We start from the raw sequence: 23,528 nt of genomic DNA, 5'->3' as shown, positions 1-23,528 counted from the left end.
TTGTTCGTCTGAATACTGCAGAGGAACATGTTTTACTTTCCCAACGTTCCGAGTGTATGACTCTGGGATGAAAGGCTTAACTTCCAGGCCACCTACATTTGAAAGCATCAGAAGTCGCTTAGCTGAACTTAAGGAAGCAACGCTGACACTAAAGCTTCCATCTCTGGTCGTTCTGAATGACTGCACTTTTCCTTTAGCAGCGGAAACTACTTCAGCTGACACTCGATTGGGGTTCACTTTCCAGAAGCTAGCACCTTCAGCTGTTGGACGAAAGACGACTGGGATACCCTCTGCTCGTTTCTTTTTATAAGTAACCAACGTAAATAGTTCATCTTCGCCCATGTCTTCTTCATCACTTAGGTAATAAGTTGACGTTTTATCGTCGAGAGGATTCTCTTCTAAGCGAGGCTTCTAGCTCTCAGCTTCATCGTCTTCCAATGCTGCTGTGCTCGCTGGAGCCATTTCGCGGTTGTGAATTTGCAAACGTGCCGGCTTTATGATGCTTGGACGCACCTGTAAGCCCCCAGGCTTTTCATTGTGTCCTGCAGTATCACTCATGTGGTTTAACGCACTTGGACGAGCATAAGGCTCGTGGCGATGGCTACCAACCACCGTAGTGGTCGCGTACTAGCCAAATCTTTGGTAACGGAACCTCGTACCTGTAGGGCGCCGATCCCTCGAAGTCTTCACCCGGCGTCTTGTTGGCACACCGCGAAGAAAAAACGGTGCCACGTTCTTCGTGGTTCCTCGCGACGCTATAAGGAAAACAAACATCCAAGGCTCCCCGGGCGCGCGCTCTCCCCGCAGAAGCGTGGCTTCGCCGACGAACCTCCTCACCCCACAACGGCGGCCGAGCAAGCACTCGATTTTTCCAGAAGGAACGGGGCGTGTATGCCGGGTTGACTCATCTGTAGGGGACGGCCCCCGTACAGTCTCGCGCCTCTCCCCAGCCTTCGCTGCGTATCGCGCCGACGAAATGACGAGAACTTTCTAGAATGTGGCGCGGAAGGTATTTAATCGAGCGGCCGAGACGAGAGGAGGAGAAGACGGAAGTTAACGCCAGAGTGCGAAGGGATTCTGCCGTGTAGTCGGCGAAGGTTTTGTCCGTAGGGACGAAGCAGGAGATGAAGAGGATTTCCACCTGAGGGGTGAAGGCTCGAGCTCCAGGCAAGAGAGTGTGTTTACCGCTATCGAGCGAAGACGCCTGGCGACAGCTGCGTGTGTGAAGCCGACGTGTTCGGGCGAAGAAGTTTGAAGCTTGGAGAGTGCCCAATTGAAGACGCGAGGTTTCCTGGAAGAGAAACTTCGAGGGCGCGGAACGACAACAACGCTGGACTTTGAGTGAGTGATTCTCGGAAGAGTATCATCCAGACTTTTGTTCCAAGAACTTTGGACTGGATAGGTTTTCTATCTCTTTAGTCTTTATGTGTCTTGGTTGTTCAATGCATGCGACTGCATTGTTGAGCGTATCGTTGTCTGTGTCCATTGTTTTGAGTGTGGCTGATTGTACTGTGTAGTACGTTGTTTGATTGGTGACGTATTGTATGTAACTATTGTGGAGTGTGCATTCTTGTGTATTGTTTTCGATCTGCCATTGTTGAGAATATAATATTTGTTTTGTTTATCAACTCTCGGCTCTGACTTGTTCTTTGGGCCACAGCCGGCGTCCGCTGGCGCGCCAAAAAGGACCACTTCTAAATTGTCCACGCTTTCGTGGTGCGGTTCGGGGGGCCAACACTTCGGCCCTTGGAATTAGCCCGGCGATCGCCTCCCTCATTAACGGGACCGGTGTGACAGCCTCGAATCTATTCTGAAGCGAAACTCTGCATTCCTGTGCTTTTACTTTCACCGCTAAGTCATTAATTGGCTTCTTTCGTAGCAGTTTTTGTTTTTGCTGTTTTAAATATTGGTGAATACAAGCTGTTATCTTTCTATGGTCATTGCGTCAGATCTTGCCAACTACTTGTACAGCCTCTACAATGCCTTGGTGTGCACATAGAATATAGTATATTTTTTTTTAGTTTCGCCATTAGGACTTCACCACGTCCACTTACGCTTAGCTCGTTTTCTGAAGATGGTGTTCAAGATCCGTAAGTTACTATGTTCTGCGAACTCTACTAATGGCCCTCCTCCTGCATTTCTACAGCCGATGACATATTGCCCCACTGCATGGTCTCTGGCATGTTTCTTCACAACTTTGGCATTAAAGTCGCCCTTAAGAATAGCATACTGTGACTTAACTTTGTTAATGGCAGACTCCATATTTTCTTAGAAGCGTTACAATAAATGACTATTGGCTCGATATAGGCGCGTAGGCTTCAACCACCTGACCTTGTACCTTTTGTTAAAATTATGATACTCTCTAGCCACCTTCTCACTACTTCTATAGTATTGCTTCATATTGCAGGCGATATTCTTGTGTATAGAAAACCATACACCTAGTTTTTTCCTGTCAATTAATCCACGGTAGCAAAGTAGCATAGGGCGTGTTCGTTCCACGGCACTGTATAAGCCTCACGTGCCCCCCTATATTGGCTGAGCCCTATTGTATCCCATTGGAACACCCTCTAATTCCTCGAACAGGACAGCTAGATTTGCCCCGCTAGACAGCGTGCTAGCGTTGAAGGTAGCAAACTTCAGATTCCAGTGGCGCCCGTCTAGAAACAGAGATTCTAAGCAGCCTCCGCTGCGTCACAGGTCTGACCGCAACCTTGAACCCTATACTTATAAATAGACTTCTAGCTATTCCCTTTCTGAAAATATGCGTTACACTGATGGCGGAAAAAGTACTGCACATTGGTGCCCCAGTTTTGGGACATTGCCACAGGCATGTTTTCAGTGCCATTTGCGAGTTTGTGCAGGCATCAAAATTACCCTATTGTAATCCCCAATCATAAAAATATTATTTTGTATCATCAAAAATGTTCCTTCGGAATGGTTACGTGAAGTAAACATAGCTGTGCAGTCATCTCAACACCTGAAATCTCAAAATTTCTCAAATAGAATTTCCCATTTTTTTCATTTTCCTCTCCTTTTGTGACTTTCCTTACAATAATTATATTATAATACAAATTAATTATTACACACAGTCATAATGCTCACAGTACGCTTTCTTGGCCAATTCTCCTGAATTGGTTCGAGCCACGATTCCTGGGAAACGAACATACAAACTTCCTGTTTCACTCAAATTTGACAGTGCTGGTTTCAAAGTGCCGGCAATGTCGAAGTTTTGCTCATTAAGAGAGGTGACACTTCGACTTTGACGTTTCCTGCCAACTGACGAGTGGCGGGCACCTGTTTTGCGAACTATTCAGCTAGTTCTAGGTGGTTCTTACTTTGAGCGTATACGTCGCAGGGGGTTGGAGCGCATGAAAATTAAAAGTGAAAGGTTCTTAACTGCTAAAGAATAGACAGGCGTTGCTTTTAGCGCTGTATTCCATTTTGTTAACGTTTTAGGGTAGTAATTGAAAGTCTGGTAATTAGATATAGAAGTAGACAGTGGCGCTCAGTCGGTAGTAAGATTTACGAGCTCGTAATCACATCTACGGTTAGCCTAACAATGTTAATTAGTAAATGAAAAAGGTAAGGAGCGAATTATTTCTAATAATAGAAAGCGGCGAGAGGCAAGAAACGTCATACGAAAATAATGACTTCTTTGCATTACTCACGCGTTTATGTGCACGCAATCAGAGCACACGTAAACGCACACAGGAAGCATTCCACGAGGAGTATCACGCATACAGACGCCGTGCGTGAAAAAACCGCCCCCAATGTGGTTCTAAGGGAGAAAGGAAGAAAAAAGTGAGCCCTGTAACTGTCGGCTCATCTCCGAATGTATTAGGGGCCAGTTAGATTCGGTGGCTTGAATGTTTACCACGCTAACTAAGCGAAGAAAGTATACCAAACCAGCAAGGAGTTGTTTAAGGTTGCTGAAAATGCACACACGTTAGTTCAGCGCGCTGTTGCAGCCATCCCGATGCCTGAATTGCAGGTGGCGAACTTTTGACCATATATGGAGTTCCATTGAAAGCAAACCAACAACGCAACGGTAACTGCGGTATGAATTATGCGAGTGGGAACGTCCAAGAACAACAACTACGTCTCCATAAGGTCGCAATGCGTGCGTGTTTGTTATCTATAGTATCTGAGGTATAGCGTATCTGGGGCGGGACAGAGAAGAAGGCAAAGCGCTGTGTATGTGTTATGTGCCTTCTTTTTTGCCCCGTCTTGGATGCGCTATACCGTAGATATTACGCTTCACAAACACAACGAATAAAAACATGAAGTTGTTTCTACATATAAATGTAAGTGGTCTTTCACATTGCAAGGAGACAGCAAGCTATCAATACTGTATTCGTTACATGGACGCGCCATGTTGCGTACTGATTCATAGAGGTGAAAGAAACAATTTCTAGCGAGGTGAGACAGTCAGAACGGGAGGTGAGACATTGTTATAACTTACTTTACTCTTTTACCTGTGGTTATACACGCTTGCAGCCCCGCCATGGTGGTCTGGTGAATGAGGTACTCGGCTGCAGACCCGCAAGTCACGGGATCCAATCCCGCCTGTGGCGGCTGCATTTCCGATGGAGGCGGAAATGTCGTAGGCCCGTGTACTCAGATTTCGGTGCACGTTAAAGAATCCCAGATAGTCGAAATTTATGGAGCCCTCCATTACGGCGTCTCTCATAATCATATGGTAGTTTGGGACGTCAAACCCCACAAAGCAGATATACACGCTTGTATTCATTCTCTCTCGTACGACTTGTCCGGCAATCAATAATTTTGCGAGTGGATCACGTGTCTTCGTACTGTCTGCCCTTTTATGGCACAGAGAAATACTGCGGCAATCGCTTGCTCTTTCGTGTGGTCGTTTTTACGATAGCGAGAAAGCCACTTCGAACAGCGAGCGTCTTGTTGCAGCGCGCCAAGTTGACGGCACAGCGCTGAAGTTCCCCACTTCGACTCAACAGCGCGTGCCGCACGTGCCCCGCCTGCACGGAGCTGCAGTGACACGCTAAATCACCGGTGCTCTCAGCCGCGCATATCTACAATTTCCCTGAGTTGCCGCCAGAACGACAGCCTGGCGTTCTCGTCGCTTCGCACACTTGATCGGTCCTATAGGGGGTTTCGTGTGCGCGAAGGCTCGCCCATGAAGGCTCCATACCTCCGGCGCGTGCAGGCCACGTGCTCGAGTGTTTCTTCTCATTAAGATTGAGATGCACAAAAAGGTAATGATTCCGTTTACGAGTTATCAGCCATGATGCACTATTCCACTCACAGGGTACCGGGATCTTGGTACACAACCGTAGTATTCGAAAAACAAGTTGCGCCCACTCCCGCATTCTTACCACAGGTAATGACTTAGTAAAGCTTAATTGATGCCACCCAGTGTTTGACAAAACCTCTATGCTTGCATTTTTCTTTTTTTTAATTGGTAACTGAGCTTTTTTCATCACGTGTACTGCGTAACATGCATGTAAGAAGTAAAAAGAGTTTACTCACGTAGTGATTAAAACAACCAAGTCACATTTCTGAACAGATGGGGTTTCGCCCGCGTACTGCCTCAGCTTTGCGACTGTTTTATCCGCATCAAGATCTCCAGATGGTGTGAAGCCTATATAGTCAGCCTTTTTCTGAAAATATTTGATTCTGTCGTATGTAAATAAAACTTGCCATTGTAATTTTGGTGTTTACCTTGTTTGTTTCCTGGTATGCTACTAGAACTACTCGTATAGGCGGTTTCAACTGCCGCAGCAACAGGCTCACCTGCAATCAGAAAAAAAAAGGAAATGCAATCATCATTCGCTAGGAAAACATGTCCATAGCCGAGAAGTATTATCAACAGGGCGTTGATAATATCACCATATGCATAACGAAATACTAGGGTTGTGCGAATAGTGAATTTCTGGGTCGAAGCAAATTCGAAGTGAATAGTGATTTTGGTCGAATAATTTCGAATCGAATTCAAATGATACGTATGACATTTAAAAAAAAAGAAATATTTATCATAACCTAACTAACCTGCACGATACTTCGTTTGTATTGAAATAGGGGCTCTATGCAAATGCCTTTTTTTTCGTGGAAAGGAAGTCGAAACAACCTTGATTAGTAGTTTTGGTAGGATCCGAGAGATAACTTGCAAGATACATAACGTTTTAACATTTAATATACCTAAATCATATAAACCATCATAACAAGCCTAATAAAATGAATAATTATTTGAGAGTAACATGTTCCTTTAAAGGGGCCCTGCAACACTTTTTCAAGTATCCATGGAGCCAGTAAACATGCTTCTCGCCTCACAAATTTACCGCCGCAAAATTTCAAGAATCAGTCCAGTACGAGCCGAGTCGCGAAAATTTGTCGCATGATGCGATTGCATTCTTCATTCTCGACCCGTCAAAAGAGCTGGAAGCTGAGTTGGGAAGGATGACACGGGAAAAGAAAAAAACATCATGAGCGCCTAGTGACCTTGAGCATTTTTTCTCTCTCTTTTTTCCTCGAATACGAGGCCTTTCAGTGTGATCCTGCACGTATTTGTTGACAAGCGGAAGCCTCATGCGGCGGTCGATAACGACGAGTACACCATGCTCAAATCAGCCAATGACTGTGACCAAAGCCGTATTTTCTTTCTTGGCTGTGACAAGTAATTTTTGAGCTTGTACTGTCATTTGCCGAGGGAAGAGAGCAAATTTTAGCTTTGAAAACTTGTTGTGAATTTCAGGCCACGTCCTGCGCTATAATATTTGCCTCGCGTGTTCTCGGTAGGCTCGACTACCGATCGGCAGCGTTTTCTGACCATGCTCAATAAGTGTTCCAGGGCCCTTTTAAATATGGAGGGGGGCTTTGCGGCAAAGCAAATTTCTCTTGAGTAGGTGCTTTCTTAGTTTACACTACCACGGTGATGTGAAACCACCTTAACAAGCGATCTATTGTACATTTATTTGCTTATCGCGAATACTTCGAAAATATTCGATAATTTAAATTCGCATCGAAGCGAATTCAAACACTCACCTATTCGTTCGAATATTCGAAGCATTCTAATATTCGCACAAGCCTACGAAATACTCATATCTGCATTCTTCACTTTAGATGGAAGCCATGCCTAGCTTCTTGAGTGGATAGAACGCTTCACAATCAAAATATTTACTTTATTTTTTATTTTGCGTTGTAATGTCATAAGCACGATTACGATGTAACGCGGCACAATCATCCCGTGCTGATTCCTCTGTGCGTGGTGTACAGCGCATCCAAGACGGGGCACAGAAATAAACTCATAATACCTACACAGCGCTAACCTTCATCAATGCGGTTAGTTACGAGAATCAAACGTACATTACTCTAACCCGATGCATGACAATTAAGCCACGAGCGAAGACAAATAATGCGACACCTAAAGCATATTGTTACGTCCCACTCAACTATTTCATTGATTTATAGTATGATAATACCAAGGCTTTAAAAATGCACGTACTATCAATCTTGGCGATGAAATATGGTTCGATAATAAGCTTTGTCCTTTCGTTGTTAGTCTTCTAATAATGCTCCTGAATTTCAAGAGGGGTTGTCATGCACAATTCTTGTAGAGCATTTTGAGAAACCACTCTAGCTGCGTCTTCGTAATTTTATTTATGTGCTCATTCAACTTCTAGTTCACACATCTACCCGTTTTTCTCACACAACATGCACCGCAAGTTGACCCTTATGTCCGTGAACTTAGGAAAGTCAACAAAAGTAACTTATTTTCCCAAAATGGATGATTCAATGACCATTGACAAAAGAATAAGGCTCTTATTTACCTACGAGAACTCTCTGGAACAACAGTTTTTACGTCGTCTTACATGTAGGACACTGAGCGGATGCATTACTTAGAAGAATGATACTAACTGAAACATAGAACATCTATTCCGGTGGAACATTTTCGACAACGCGCGTCGAAAATGAGTGCACCTGACTTGCTTCTCGTGATAGATCACCATGTGGTTAGTTCGACCAAATCAACTTTCTCCTTCCACAAGAGATTGACTGCTTCTCTCAAGCAATGAATGGATTTTTTTAAGCAATCCCACAACGCCCCGCGGGCACGCTGAACTCTACGGCAAAAGTTGGTACACCGAGCGATCCGGCTTTTTGGTGGTGCATGGATCGAGTACAACCGACTGGAAGCCCTGTGCCGATGCCACGCGCAGCGGCTACACGACCACAGCTGGACGGGTGTCTGTTATTCTCTGAGGGCCTCACGCCGCTGTTGCCATGGCTGGCATAAAATGCACATGATGAATAACCCGAAAGTGTAGCGTTTCCCATTTCCAACAGCCGCTGCGCAGGGCATCACTGAGAGGGAGCTTGCTGAACTGCTTGCGCCTTCATTCGCGCCACCTTCTTCTTCAGAGTATGCGGAGTGTCACCAGTGTCAGAGCAACTGGTGCGAGAGGGAGGGCAACTGCCCTACCTCTCGTGGAACTCACCACGTCTGCTCACATTCGCTATTTTTGCGAGAAGAATTTTTTCGACACCGAACTGGAGCGGGTTCTCAGAAGGCCCAAGCGCCGTGGCCTTGGTCCGGACAGAGTCACAGATCAAAATCTCAGAAACCGGCCTCCCAGCACCCTTTCTTGCTGGATGCATTCAAGAATGTTTCCATAAGTTCTTTCTTCCCGGATCAGTGGTGCTCTGCTACTGTAATTCCTGTCCTCAAGCAAGGTAAAAACAATCACACTCAGTCAGGTTACGTAGACACATCTCCCTTACCTCAACAGCGGGAAAAGAATGAAAGAGATGACCCTTTATCGACTGAAGCTGATCGTGGATGCTCACAACGCCTTCCAACCAGAATAGTGCGGATTTTGGTCTCAGCACGCGACAGCCGACTGCATCAGCACAATTGTGAGCACCCCCAAGCAAGCTCTACACAATGCAGAGATGGCCATTCTACCCCTCCTCGAGTCCTCGACAAACAGTCGGCGTTTGACATACAGTCGGTGTTTGGCGCTCGGTGTCGAGGGCAAACTCACGAACTACGTTCACTGACCGGACATATACTGTGCGCGCGGGTGTGGTGAGAAGTCCACGGCGGTCCGTAAGCTGCAGCGTCCCACAGTGCAGCGTCCTCCGGCTGTTTTTGTTTAATTTAGTAATCGCGCCGCACACCAAGTGCCTTCCAGAAACAGCTATGTTCCCTGAGCGCTCGGTTGTGTACGCAGACGATGTCACTGTTTATGTATACTTGAAACAATTCGTAAGTGCTCAGCGGTGCGCACCTGAATGCAGGAGGCCCTCCAGTGTGTGGCCGCCTTCATTAGTAGCTTCGCCTTCACGATATAGACGCCAAAAACCGAGGCCCTCGTCGTTCACCCTCGTTCTGATGCCCGACGACGTCTTACGTGCCTTCATCTAGGTCGTGGGTCGATAGTTTGGCGCAGCCATGTCCGCTACCTTGGCCTCACGATAGATTTCTAGCGGTGCAGCACGTACGTCATACGATGCGTCGCCAGGATCGGCTGTGTGCCGTCTACTCGTCTCTGGCAACGGCTGCCCCACTGCCTTCGCCTCCACTATAAACGAGGCGATGGCTCTATCTAGCGTGCACTACGCACTGCCGATCTGCTAAATCCAAGCACCACAGTGGCAACTCATTGACCAAGACCACACCCGCACCATCCGCATGTGTCACAGAATGCCTCGTAGCTCTCGTGTGGACGAGACACTCGTGGGAGCTCGCGCGTGGCCTACGGCACTCACGGTGGACTTGCACGCACTGTGCCACTTTCAGCGCCTCAGCCGGGGAACCGATGCTGGCCTCCTGCCCACGTGGTTACGTGCTGCGCCATATTCCCGTGTCGGTGAACTCCTAGACGTCTACGACGGCTTTGTGGCTGCCGATCCCACACGCCCTTCATGCTGACCGCCCTCTCACCGGCGAGCGCCCCTTCGAGTGAACCTGCACTTTCCGGGAGTCGGATCGAAGTGCCACAGCCCGCTCAGTGGCATGACGTAGGAGGTTGTGGTGCGAATGTACGGGGACCTTGCCGGAAGGATGCAAGTGTTAACTGATGGCTCCGTCGAGCAAGATGGCTCGGTTGCCACCGCCTGCATGGCCCCTCAGCTTGACACAGAGTGAAAGTTCTACTTGTGGAATTGTGCACCGTGAACAACAGCTGAGCTAGTCGCGCTTTTGTTGGTTGCAGACCTCGTACGCGAGTTGCCAGCCGTCAAGAGAGCAGCAATATTCTGTGACTCGAAACCTGCCCTGAATCAGCTAAGCTCGCGAGGGAGTAACGTGGCTCGCTTCTGGCTGAGAATGCTGCACGCAGCCTACTGGCCATTTAAGAGCGCCGAAGTGGTCTCGTGCTTTAGTGGCTCGCATAACACGTAGGCATCGCGGCGAACGAGGCTGCATACGAACTTGCCAAAGGAGCACACTCCACCGAGACCCCGCTAACAGACTTTTCAAGCTCTTTCTACTCGGCATGCGAGAGCCTTCGCCCGGGAGGTAATGTGCGAGCATCCTGACGCTCGGGTTGCCGCCGGACGCCCCCCTCCTCTCATGCCCATGACTGGTCTCACCCGCCTTGAGCGAGGGCTTCTTCCAAGCCTGAGGGCTGGCTCCGTGTGGCCAGCGGAACGGAGGCATCGTCTGAGCAGCCACGAGCTCACTGAACTGCGTTGGCTGCATCGTGGTGCACACACTGTCACACCTCTTGTGTGAGGGTCCTGCTCTTGGTGAAGCGCGCAATCAACTCGTGAAGAAATACCAACTCGTTGGATTACCATGTGTGACCCTGAAGGGCCTCCTACACCCCACCGGCTATGAAAAACATTGCCGCTCTGGCCTTGCGGCCTTACTTCACATTCTTGAGGATATTAGCTTGACTTAACGACTTTTATAAGCCCTTCGCCACGGTGAAGCGTGTCCTCCTCTGATTACGCTAGTTTTTTTCTCTCCTCCTTCACTTCACTCCTCCCTTTATTTTTGCCTAATTTCTTTTCTTCATTCTAACTGTTCATTAATTCCTCGTTCCCCCGTGATTGCATTGGTTAAGGTGTCCTCACATGAGAGATGGTTATCGTGCACACCACATCCCCTTTTCCTCATCTTCGCGCCTTTTTAAAAAAAAATCACCTCTCCCTTTCACCCTCTTTCCTTGGCGCCGTGCGAGCACGAAACGAAAAGAACGTTCCGCTGCTTGTTTAAGAGGGTCCGAACGCACCTGCATCTATATCTACGTATGGAATGTGAAAGAAATAACACTGTCAGGGTAGGTATCGGTGGGCATGTGTACGTACATCAAGCGTAGAATATGAGTGGCATGCGAGTTGTTGCCTACAGATACATGTCGTCGAAACCTGCTACCTTGAGAAGTGTGAGCTGAGACACTGAATTTATAGTTATTCTGCGCCACATGGTGCTGGACTGTCACAACAATCCGGACATACCACCATCGTCACCGCCAAGTGCAAACGCAAACGAAGGGAAAGACACGAATAAAGAGGAAGCATTCGAAGATCAGTGGAAGGCTTTGCTGGTGCCACAATTTGGAACTGGTACATGGCTACCAGAAGTAAAATGCCGAGAAACTATTTTATCTCACGAGCATTCACGTTGAGTGACGTTGTGCGTGGTGTATAGGTGCTAGTGTTTTCAAGAAGGAGGTTGATGAGCTATTCATTGGAAAAATATGAAATGCCTCTGCTGAATTGAGTCGTTTTCATTCAGTGTAAGTCAATTAATTTGATTGATTGAAGTGTGTGGTTTGGCATCCCAAAAACCAAGATATAATTATGACAGACGCCATTGTGAAGGGCTAAGAAATTTCGAGCACCTGGAGGCTATAATGTGCACCGAAATCTGAGCACATGGGCCAACAGCATTTTGCCCTCCATCAAAAATGCAGCCGCCGACGCCGGCATTTGATCCCGCGACGTGCAAGTCAGCAGTCGAGTATCTTTGTCACTGGACCACCGCAGCGGGGCATAGCGGAATCCATATCACGCTAGTCACCAACTGGCAAGCTTCAGCTAAAGTCACGTTTCTTCCACTGGACCTCAAGTTTCTGCAAATGAGATGGCGACTCTCTTGGGCCTCATCATAACTTGACTGTGAATTCGAGTCGATACCTTCGGCCAGAAGAGTGCTACCAGATAGATGTTAATGATGATGCTTATACCTCTGACATAAGTCATACCATCTGAGGGTGATTGGTCAGGATTTGATTCCATCATTCGGTCTGAGTTTTTTGCTACTAAATATAGAAAATCACACGAAAAAGCAAGGCGTGTGAAATGGGAAGAATGAAATAGTGTTTGTTAATCCGTTCATATCGGGCAGTGTATTGTGGCCTTAAACATGAAAATAGTGTGATTTGCAACAAATCAAAGTAAAGAATGGCCATGCTGGTGCCTTCTTGATCGCCGCTTTCTGCATCTCTCACAGTTGAGTGTAACTCTCAGGCGCAAGAATGGCGACAACTGAATGGCAGATCTTCACCAGCGTCCACGCAGTTCGAAATGTCGAATATTCCCGGGGGTTGTTCTAAAGAAAATGAACTGCAGGAAATCTCGCGACTGCACATAAAATAAAATTATGGAAATACTATGCATACGTATGTATGTGTAATTTGCTAACAGTCACAGGGTGAGCCTTCTTTATTTGCGCTTTTGAGGCAACCCGAATGCAGTCCGAGAACCGTCTTCTTCTAGAAATTGACATGAATCATTGGTCACTACGACGAATCACTGCTTACGGGCACTGGCAGCGGCAGCAGCGCAAATATATAGCACCAAATGGTTTCTTCTTATGATCTCATAACGAATTTCGCTGTAAAAAGCCATCGTACTGAGCACTCAGCTTCTGTCCCAAGAATTGATTGGTAGACAAAGTGAGGGAAAAAACACAAAATAGAGGTGATCGCCTGCCCACTGCCAGCACGAAATCGAAGAGGCAACCCGCAAGGTGCTAGAGAAGGAAAAATAAATCACCGGAAATCCATGAAGTACATGACGGTCAGTGAGCGAAGCGCCGGGATCACTTATCCGCTTCAAACCACGTAAAGGATACGTTTGAAACGTTGCTGCACGTTTCCTCTACTCGGTTCCGAAGGGGTAAGTGATCTGGTTTGGGTAGGTGGCGGTACCTACACGTAACGCTCATTACTGGGACTTTGCCAGCAACAAAGGAATAATAGCAAGTCAAACAAACTATTTACTGAATGTGAGCTTCATCATCGCCGGCAAATTCTTCCTGCAGCACCCCAGTTGCATTGGTAAGGAACCATTCATTCTGGGTGTTAGCAATTTTTGTCAGATTACAGTGGAACCACGAGCGGTCGCCAACTTTGCAGCTGTGCCCCAAACCTCCATCGAACAAAACCCTGCCTCGACCGTGCATCGGTGCCATCAGCCTCATCTAACGACCACTTTTGGATTTTTGCAAGCACTCTCAGTGATCTTGCCCCCAAAGGTTTCCAAGCCCAGAACTCTGGATCCAGTTGTGAGCGTCGCCGTGTTCCATATACTTTGCTAACCACCAGATACGCATTCAGTTTCGCCGCGTTCTCTTTATTGTTTTCGCTGTCGAAGAAAGAATGATTGTGCGTCGAGTGTGAGTGACAGCGCAGTGCCATTAGCGGCCTCCACTCAAACGCAGAGCACGTGCAAGGAGCGAGAGCGTCATTGTCTTCACTGTGGAAGAGGGAGGTGGTGCGCCGGGCACGAGCTTGCGCCGCAGTGCCAATAGGGGGAGCTCTAAGTGATCGGTTCGGGCTGTCAACGTGGATGGACGTGTTTTTTGAGCGCTCCCGATCGACTGCACAGATAAGTGCTTTTGCATATTTTGAGCTTGTCATTATAATTATAAGGCAGCGGTTGAAATCTTCGTAGCACTTATTTTATGGTACAGCTTTTACGGGGGCCAGTCACCAGGTATTTATTAGTTAGTGCGGGTGTGTGTGTGTTTGAATTTTTTGTTGTTGTTTGTTTCTTTTTTTTCTTTTGCCACCCCGTGGGGGAGGTGCACGTACATTGAACGCGCAAATTTTTGTAGTAGAGCTTAGACTTTCTTTTTTTTTCGTAGTGCAGGGCTCGAGTTTAGAATTATCGAGTATAGGGACAATTGGTGTCAGAAAGGCATGGGTAAAAAGACTGTAAAGTTCAGGATGTGGAGTGGGTTTGAAAGTGGACCCAAGCGTAGAAGCGGATGGAGAAGAGGCTGGCGCGAAGTGTAGCAATGTGAGGTCGAGGAAAAAATGGAGGAAATGATGGTTGCCCAGAGTGAACTGTTGATGAGAATCGCCGAGCTCGAGACTGCGTTGGTGACAGAGCAAGAGAAAACGAGGGCAATGGAAGAAAGACTGAAGTCCGCCGAGGAAGCGCTAGCGAAGCTGAACAAAGAAGCGACCGACCGAGAGAAGAGTAGGGAACCGGCAACCAGAACGGTGGAGAAGGAAAAGCAAGCAAGTTTGGAAAAAACAGGTTTAGCCAGTTCAACTGTCGCAAGGCCCAGCTTCAGCGAGGTAGTGGTGGGGCAGGGAGGGAACAAAGCAGCCGGCGTCACAAGTGCAAGTAGTCCCCAGGTGCAGAACGCTCCAGCTGAAAAGCCACAGCATGTGACAATCGCCGGGGACTCGAATTTAAATCGATGCACAGAAGCCATCAAAGAGAGGGTAAGAGGTGACAAGAGGGTTGCAGTAGGGGCGTTCCCAGGACGCAGGCTGGAAGCAGTCATGAGGCAAGCGAGCGCAAAGCTCAAAACGACAACTGATAGACGAAACCTCGTGATAATTTCAGGAGGTTTAAACGATGTCCTAAATGAAGATGCAGCAGGACTAGCAGCCACACTGGCGAAAGGCGTCGATGACATGCGCGCCACTTCTCCTAAGGTACAGGTAGTGATATGCACGATACCGGAGGTACCGGTGCGTGATAGCAACCTGCAAAGAGCGGTGGTCAACGCAAACCAAGAGATATGGCGGATGAGTCAAGAGAAAGGCTTTGAGGTGGTGGAAATAAACAGAGAGGTGCATAGGTGGGGGGGGGGGGGGGTTCAACGAGACAGAATTCACTTCGATGGGCGGCTAGGTCATGAGGTGGGTTGGCGACTTGCAGGACGCGCAGTAGCTTTTTTGGGGGGCAAGCGAGCCCTTCGGGGTGCAGGATAGCTAGTAATGAGGAAAACAACCAGGGAGATTCTTCTACAGGTGGTATGGACAGATACGATTCTAAAGTGGCACCAATATCTAAGATAGGTAGAGCCCGGGCCTAAATAGACGTAGCCATGAGCACCGAGCCAATTCAGACATAGGGTATTTTAACATGCAGGGTGGTAGGAACAGGCTGAAGTGGGAAGAGATAGAAGAACAACTAAGGGAAGAGAGGCCGATGGTATACGGTTTTGTAGAAACACATCTCAGGGACATGGAACAACCTTCGAACAATCCCGACTACGCGTGGGAATATTGTAATAGAACAGAAGGCAGCGGAAAGGGGGTGGTATTGGGGCATTCATTCATAAAAGTACAGACTGGCAAAGGGTCAAGCAGGAGTGCAAGGAACATTTATGGCTAAAAGGGAAAGTGGCAGGTCAAACGAAACTCCTTGGTTTCGTGTACTTGTGGACGGGAGCAAAGGCCAGAGAGGAAAACTAGGCAATAGTAGAGTGTATATCAAAGGACATTCAGGAGTTAGGAAGAGAGTGCGAGATAATTATACTAGGAGACATGAATGCGCACATAAAAGATATAGATGGGTATACCGACCCGACAGGCAAAATGGTCATGGATATGTGTGAAAGGCTTCATTTGATCATTTGCAACAGTACCGAGAAGTGTGAAGGGCAAATAACATGGGAGGTAGGAAGGCTGCAGTCGACGATAGATTATGCACTGATGTCACATAGGATGTATGATAAGCTCAGGGGAATGCACATAGATTAAGGTGGCTCCAGAAGTCTGGGTAGTGATCACAAACGTATCAAGCTAAGTTTTGGAAGAGCAGTGAAAGTGGGAAGCAGACAAGATGAGCAACTACAGGAAAATGTTTATCCAGAATGGCAAATTATAATAGCCACTAAACAAATTGAGAAAGTAATCACGGAGGATAAAAAGACAGTGTGGACATACATGAATATAATTAGACTCTTTGAGGTAGAGCTTGCTAGGACACGTGACAAGTCACCCCGGAAAAGAAGACACAAACCCAAAAGTTGGTGATATGAGGAAGTTAAGAGAGCCATAGCAAAACGTCAGGAAGCCTCTACGGAACACAGACATGCTAAGCAGCGGAGTGAACTGACAGATGATGTTGAAAGAAAATGGGCAACCTTTCTAAGCTGTAGAAGGGATGCATCCCTTCTGTTCAATGAAAAGATTAGAAGGAAGGGAGCTCATTGGCTGGCAGAAGTACATAAAAAAGATAGAAAGGCAGCTGAGAAATTTCGGAACCATCTAAACTCCCTAAAAAATGAGACGAGCCTAGAGCAGAGTTTTTTAACTACAGCCCAAGGTGCTAGGCTAGAAGGGGACGAAGCTATTGAATATATAAGAACAAGGGTGACAGAAAAATTTCAACAAAAAAGTACTTTATGCACCACAATAGACAAGGACGAATCAAGTGGTGCAATGGCTCCATTTTCACAACAAGAGTGGGAAAGGGCTGAGAAAAAGGTTCCTAGTAGTACATCAACAGGCCCAGATGGCATTCCAATTAGGCTGATAAAGACATTAGGTCCGAAGTCTAAGGAGGCATTGAGAGAGGCAGTGAGCACAATAATAATCGATGGTGAAGTTCCCGATGGATGGAAACTTAGCAGGATGAGCATGATCTATAAAGGAAAGGGGGACAAAGCTGACATAAACAACTACCGTCCTATAACAGTGACATCAGTGGTCTACAGGCTGGCGATGCAGATTGTAAAGGAAAGACTGCAGGCGTGGATAGAGGATGAGGGGGTGCTGGGGGAACTGCAGAATGGGTTTCGGAAACACAGGAGGTTGGAAGACAATCTGTTCTCACTGACGCAGTGCATCGAAATAGCAGAAAAGGAACACAGGCCCCTGTGGCTAGCATTTTTGGATATCAAGGGAGCGTACGATAGCGTCGTTCAAGAGGAATCGTGGGGAATACTGGACACACTAGGCGTGGAACCTGTAGTCACTAACCTTTTAAAGGGTATCTATAAAGGTAACAAGGTAGTTATAAATTGGGAAAAACAGGTATCCAAGCCTGCAGAGGTAAAATGGGGGCTTAGGCAGGGGTGCCCCCTGTCACCCTTATGATTCATGATGTACCTACAAGGATTAAAGGCAAAATTAGAGGGAAGTGGACTGGGCTTCAACCTCTCTTTAGTCAAACAAGGAAAACTTATTGACTAGGCACTACCAGCATTATAGTACGCAGATCATATAGTGCTAATGGCCAACAACAAGGAAGATTTGCAAAGATTGATGGACATTTGCGGTAATGAGGGAGATAGGTTAGATTTTAGATTCAGTAAGGAAAAATCAGCAGTCATGATTTTCAATGACAACGAATGTAGTGAGCTTAGAATACAGGAGGTCACGCTAGAGATAACAGATAAATACAAATATCTGGGCGTATGGATAAGCAATGGGACCGAGTATCTGAGGGAACACGAAACATACGTGACGACTAAAGGTAACAGGAATGCAGCAGTCATGAAAAATAGGGCACTGTGGAATTACAATAGGTATGATGTCGTGAGAGGAATATGGAAAGGGGTCATGGTTCCTGGGCTGACGTTCGGCAATGCGGTCTTGTGCATGAGATCAGAAGTTCAAGCAAGATTAGAAATTAAGCAACGTGGAATAGGTAGGCTTGCTTTAGGAGCTCACAGGAATACACCAAATCAGGGAGTACAAGGTGATATGGGATGGACATCATTTGAGGGCAGGGAAGCTAGCAGCAAGATAAAATTTGAGAAGCGATTGAGAGAAATGGGGGAAGAGCGTTGGGCTAGGAAGGTTTTCAGCTACTTGTACATGAAGAATGTCGATACAAAATGGAGGAAGCGAACCAGGAAGTTGACTGGTAAATACTTAGAAAACAGCAGGTGGCCAAACCAAAAAGAACTATCGGTTAAGAAGAAAGTGAAGGAAACGGAGACTGACATGTGGAGAATGGGCATGATTGAGAAGTCCGCACTAGAGATCTATCGAACATTTAAGCAGGAAATTGCCAAGGAAAGGATCTATAATAATACTCAGGGTATTATTATACAGTACTCCCGTCCCAGCCTCTACTGTTTGAGGCTAGGACGGGAGTACTGCGAACCAAGACATATCGGGCCAAATACGAAGGGGTAGACACAGTATGCAGTGCGTGTGGAGAGGAAGAAGAAACTGCCGAACACTTGATAATGTTCTGTAAAGGGCTTCACCCTATAGTTCAGGTTGATGGCGCAGAGTTTTTCAAAGCACTGGGGTTTAGGGACCGGGAGGGCAAAATAGACTTTAAGCAAGTAGACTTAACTAGAAGGAGGTTATCTGATTGGTGGCTAAAGTCAAGGCACGAGTGAAAATTAAACTCTTCACTGCAAAGTACGAATCCTCAAACTCACTTTTTAAGGGAAAAAATAAATATAGTTTTGAGTTCATTACGTATTACGGCTTGGTGGCGCTAGCCACCGCCCGATCTAAAGGGTACAGTCATATACATCCATCCATCCATTCATCCATCCACGCCGACGAGGAGACAAGGCTCAATCTAAAAGAGTTTCATTTGTAAAAGAACGAGGCTGTCGCGGAACGCAAAGCAGAGCCACAGGGAAACTTTTTCAAATACTTTCAGTTTAAAAAACGCCGCTTCAGAGGCGGCACCAAATCGTATCCGCTCCGAGGGTGGCACTGGCGTGGCGTTGAAGTTAAGCCACCACCGCCGGCTACCCGCCACTTCCCGCAGCAGCGTTGAACTTTCAAAGACGGCAGTCTCTCTTGGGTACCACCGACGCAAAAGTTTGGTCTATCTTTCTCTGCTTTTGTCTGTTTGTCCACCCTTAGCGGTACCCTAATAAGGCGCCAGTTGATGCCCCAAACGGCCAACCACATCCGCAGCACCCACCAATAATGCACAAGATTCAGCATTCATACTTGTGCGATTGTCTACTAAAAGCAATTATTAGGAATATCTGAGGCACCATAACAGCACGTCAATATTCTGTATGTGTATCTTTTACTAGAAAAGGCATACATAAGTAATTCTAGGGACCGTACCGTTTATCACGCTGCGCTGACCACGCAGCACTTGCACGAAATCGCAAATGTATCCAACGCTTTGCTAAGACGACATAGTGGTGGCAACTACCCGTCGCCTTGCGTCCTACACCTTATCACCTCCGAGACGAGTGCGCACGCCAAGCGCTTCGTTTTCCAATATGACTGCCAGATAGCACTCATGTCTCACCTGTGACGTGACTTGATGCGCTCTTTCGCCTCCGCTGCATGCTCGAGGCACTCTAACACAGCGATTCTAAAATATCATCACAGATTTTCTTGCGCAGAATATCAAATAAGCGTTTTGTTGACTCTCTCCGGACGCAAGACTATCGTCTTTTGACAACATTTGCAGTGCACCATGCAGATACGGGGCCAATCTTGTTTTGCTCTCAGACCTCAGCGGCGGGAGCTTGAAGGCTAGATTTCTGTCATCGCAAATTGTATTTCGCATGTGACACGACGACCAAGCAGGCTTCATCACATTAGGAGTTTAACATAGTCAACATGCCGACCTTCAGCGTGCCGGGCCGTCAAAGTAGCATTGCCTCCCAAGAAAACACCTGCGATCAGCGGCGCTTCTGAAAAGCCCCAAATGACCCTGCATTTCTCAAGGCCTGGACAGCTGCTATTCTATGGAAAGCTTTCAAGGTGACAGTGAAGACCTACATTTGCGATCTACATTTCGAATTCCAGAGCATAATCAATTGCTCCGGACGCATCGTACGTGGAAACGTTGTGCAAATTTCGCATGGTAGGTAGACACTCAAGCTCGGTGCTGTTCCTCAAATTTTCCCGAATATTCTTGCACACATCTAAACCAATGGCAAACTTGGAAAACCGCGAATTTCGAAGGTCACGTCTCGGCAAGTGGTTGCGATGTGCCTGACGTAAATCTGGAGTGCAGCGATCTTGACGTAGCTACTGGCGTCCCCTGCGATCCAGAGTTGTGTCCAAGGGTGGTGGCAACTGGGTTCTCTGCATTACAAGACCAAATGGAATTCTAATCCAGGAATGTCACGCTTATTCAGAAAAAATTTGACTTTTTTAACATGTTCTTCGTGTTGCGCTGAAGCTTCAAAAGCGAAAACAGCCAGAATGTAGCGCTACGAAGTGAATTGGCTGATTACTTGCCTGATCTCTAAATATCTAGCCCTTCTGCTTATATGCTGATGTTAAAGGTGAACATACTGTCTCTGCCGACATCCTCACGCCTTGCACAAGCTATAAGAAAATGCCTTGCGAATTGAGGTTCAATAAGGCTTCGCTCAGCAGCATCAATTGTTCTGCAAAAGGAAGGGTGGTCATGAGTTCGTCCACCTGACTTTTAAAAGCTGTGCGTTCATTTTCCGAATATTGTTCTTCGCTTTTTCAAAAAAGTGTGGCCCTAATACTATGTCTCTTAAGTTTTTAGTGGTCGAAAGTAATTGTTAGTGAAGCCTTTTTGGTTTCATCAATTTCTCTCTTTTTTTACCGTGCTAGCTGATTCTTCCGTTTGCCTGGCGGAAATAAGTCTCCCCAAGGCAGTTCAAAACATTCCTTGCTCGTCCGCACGTTCCAAATCTCCAAGCATGGAAGGAAATAAGCTGATATGAATAGAAGGGAATAAGCTGATATGACAGCCCGTGCACATTTTTAGATCAACATATTTCAGAAAACCTAATACCGCCTGCAAGCTCGTGAGTTTCAGCAGGCTTCCCAAACTACATTCGCTGCATGCGTACGGAGATTAGGCTTCTCTCTCGAACTGAGGACAACGGTAGAATCTTTTGTTACTGGCACTGCCTTGATGAGTTTTGAAAATACCTTTGTTTTGAACAACTTTAAAAATATCCATACCTGGATAAGCTCGACTAACAAGGATTGAAACTTTATTCTGTCCTGTAGAACAGGGAACCAAGCTGCTACATATGGACACCACTCGGAATTAGAGGGGTACCGGTAGCTTCGTTCACATCAGTGTTTTCCGTGTTAACGTCAGATTCATCGCCACCATTTACTGAAACACGGCCCTCGATAATATCTGTTTCTCGAAGTTTCGGAGCTTTTCGTTCCCGCTATGATGTCACTGGTTTAGACGAGTGTGCAGGAACATTAGGAAAATTTGAGGAATTGCACCTGGCTTAAGTGACCACCTCCCGCGTGGAATTCGGATAACATTTTCACCTACGATGGGCCCGTAGCAAGCGAATGAATCTTTGTATTCAAAATTTATATCGTCAAAGTAGTTCTTGATTGTCACTTGCAAAGCTTTTCATGAAATAGCAGCTGTCCAGGCCTTCACAGCTGCACGATAATTTGGGGCTTTGTAGAAGTGCCACCGATCGCAAGTGTTTTCCTCGGAGGCATATCCACGTTGACAGACCGGCGCTTCACGTCGGCGTGCTTACTATGTTAAACTGATAATTCATTCAAGTATACTTGATTGTCTTGTCACATGTGAAACACAATTCGCGAAAAAGATTTTGCAAAGAAACGTTATTTGAACGTTATCGTTAAATTCAAGAAACGTGTTATCTATTGCACTGCGTTCTACTTATTCTTAAAATTTCTTCCTTCTATTTTGAAGCCATTCTCCTAACTGCTCGAATAATTGTGGCTACAATGCAAAACGTTTGTGTATAAAAGGCTCATTTGCATAAAATATATACCATTTATGTCTGCCGTGCCAGCTATGAGCTCTGAGAAATCACTGATATAAAGCATAGAATGGTTGCGGCGCTTATTTGCGCAGGACTGTCAGCGATGCCTGTCTATTTTTCGTTAGCTGTTCAGAAAAAAGCACAAACGTTTACACGCAATTTATACGATGTGTAAATATAACAGGCTCGTTCGCTTACAATCGTCTACAACCTGAAGGCGCAGATGAATGCTATTATTTATAATTTTTTTCTGAGGCTAGGGGCACCACCTTGATCTGAAGTGGGTGCCCGACAGGGAAGTGGAGTGGAGTGTCACTTTTTGCTCTGTAAATATTAGCGGGAAAGATTTTGGTGGGGGCAGGGTGAAGAAAAGAACAGCACAGGCCCAGTGTGCTACCCCCTGACCACCCCACTGATCATTTGCAGGCACAGAATTAATCATACATTTCTCACGTACAGGTGCGGCTCTAATTGATCTTTAAGTAGTATTCATTCGCCCCTAATATAACTGCTTTAGCTGAAATTCGCGTATTCGGAAACGAATTACCTACTGTTTTGAATACAGAGGTAGCAGACGAGGCTCCTTCACCGATCGCAAAGCGACAGCAGAGCCACCGCTGTGCGGTATATAAGAAGGGACTGCTCCTCGCCGCTGCGACCGCGCGCATTTACCCAACTGACAATATCTAAAAGCGTTGGCCACAGCCAAAGCTGGCAGAAGAAGAAGCTTTTTTAAAACCCCCTTTAAAATATCCTGGAGTAATTAATCCAAGTACACTTACAAGGTATTGACTGCGTCATAAATCATAATTTTGTGCAGCAAAAGTACACCCACTATATCATTATTCGGCTTTCTACGGATAAACTATCTGTACCCGTTGTACATTTGTAAGGCAGTGTGCGCACTTTGTAGCGGGTGAGAAGCTCTAAACGATATGCTAGCAGTGTAGTTAAACTTGTGTGACAAAGAACAGGTTCTTTATTTTTCTACCTGCCCCGCCGCGGTGGTCTAGTGGCTAAGGCACTCGGCTGCTGACCCGCAGGTCGCGGATTCGAATCCCGGCTGCGGCGGCTGCATTTTCGATGGAGGCGGAAATGTTGTAGGCCCGTGTGCTCAGATTTGGGTGCACGGTAAAGAACCCCAGGTGGTCGAAATTTCCGGAGCCCTCCACTACGGCGTCTCTCATAATCATATGGTGGTTTTGCGACGTTAAACCCCACATATCATTTATTTTTCTACCATCCTATGTTCGCGACTCCAACTGAGCGCTGACCACATGGCTGCGGCGCCTCAAAACGGCGCTAACCGGGTCAACCTTGAAAGAAGATATGTTGCACGTTGCATGCGTTCAGATGTGACCGAATAGTTCCTTTGTTTTCTCCTTGCCGCACGCACGAGCCCGAAAAAGAAGCAAGTGACGCTCACTTATCATAGCAGTGTGCCGTTATGCATAGCATCACGCTGAAAAGATGGCGATGTATCGTTCAATTACTTCCCAGAGGAAGCAGACGACGTGCCATGGAGAAAGGCGCAAATGAAAAACCTACGCATTGGGAGAAGGTGACCGATACTACGGTTAGTTTGTTCTAATGTATTCGACCACCAAAGCTTAATTATCTTCGGTGAGTGCGCCTTCAGTTAACGAGTGTCCATTTTTAA

At 46.6% G+C, this 23,528-nt stretch overlaps 1 protein-coding gene across 1 annotated transcript in view; it reads right to left on the bottom strand.

Moving 5' to 3' along the window:
* LOC119170208 (venom metalloproteinase BumaMPs1) overlaps window positions 1-23,528 on the bottom strand; it is a 176,902-nt gene that overhangs the window by 93,825 nt on the left and 59,549 nt on the right. Inside the window, exons 7-8 of the mRNA XM_037421300.2 lie at window positions 5,698-5,769; window positions 5,506-5,636 (exon numbers count right to left, since the gene is read on the bottom strand). Of these exons, the coding sequence (XP_037277197.2) occupies window positions 5,506-5,636; window positions 5,698-5,769 (203 nt within the window). The remainder of the gene's footprint in view (window positions 1-5,505; window positions 5,637-5,697; window positions 5,770-23,528) is intronic.

The sequence above is a fragment of the Rhipicephalus microplus genome, chromosome 3, assembly GCF_043290135.1.
Source record: "Rhipicephalus microplus isolate Deutch F79 chromosome 3, USDA_Rmic, whole genome shotgun sequence".
NCBI lineage: Eukaryota > Metazoa > Arthropoda > Arachnida > Ixodida > Ixodidae > Rhipicephalus > Rhipicephalus microplus.
The sequence above is the reverse complement of the archived record's forward strand: the minus strand, read 5'-3'. Positions and strand labels throughout refer to the sequence as shown.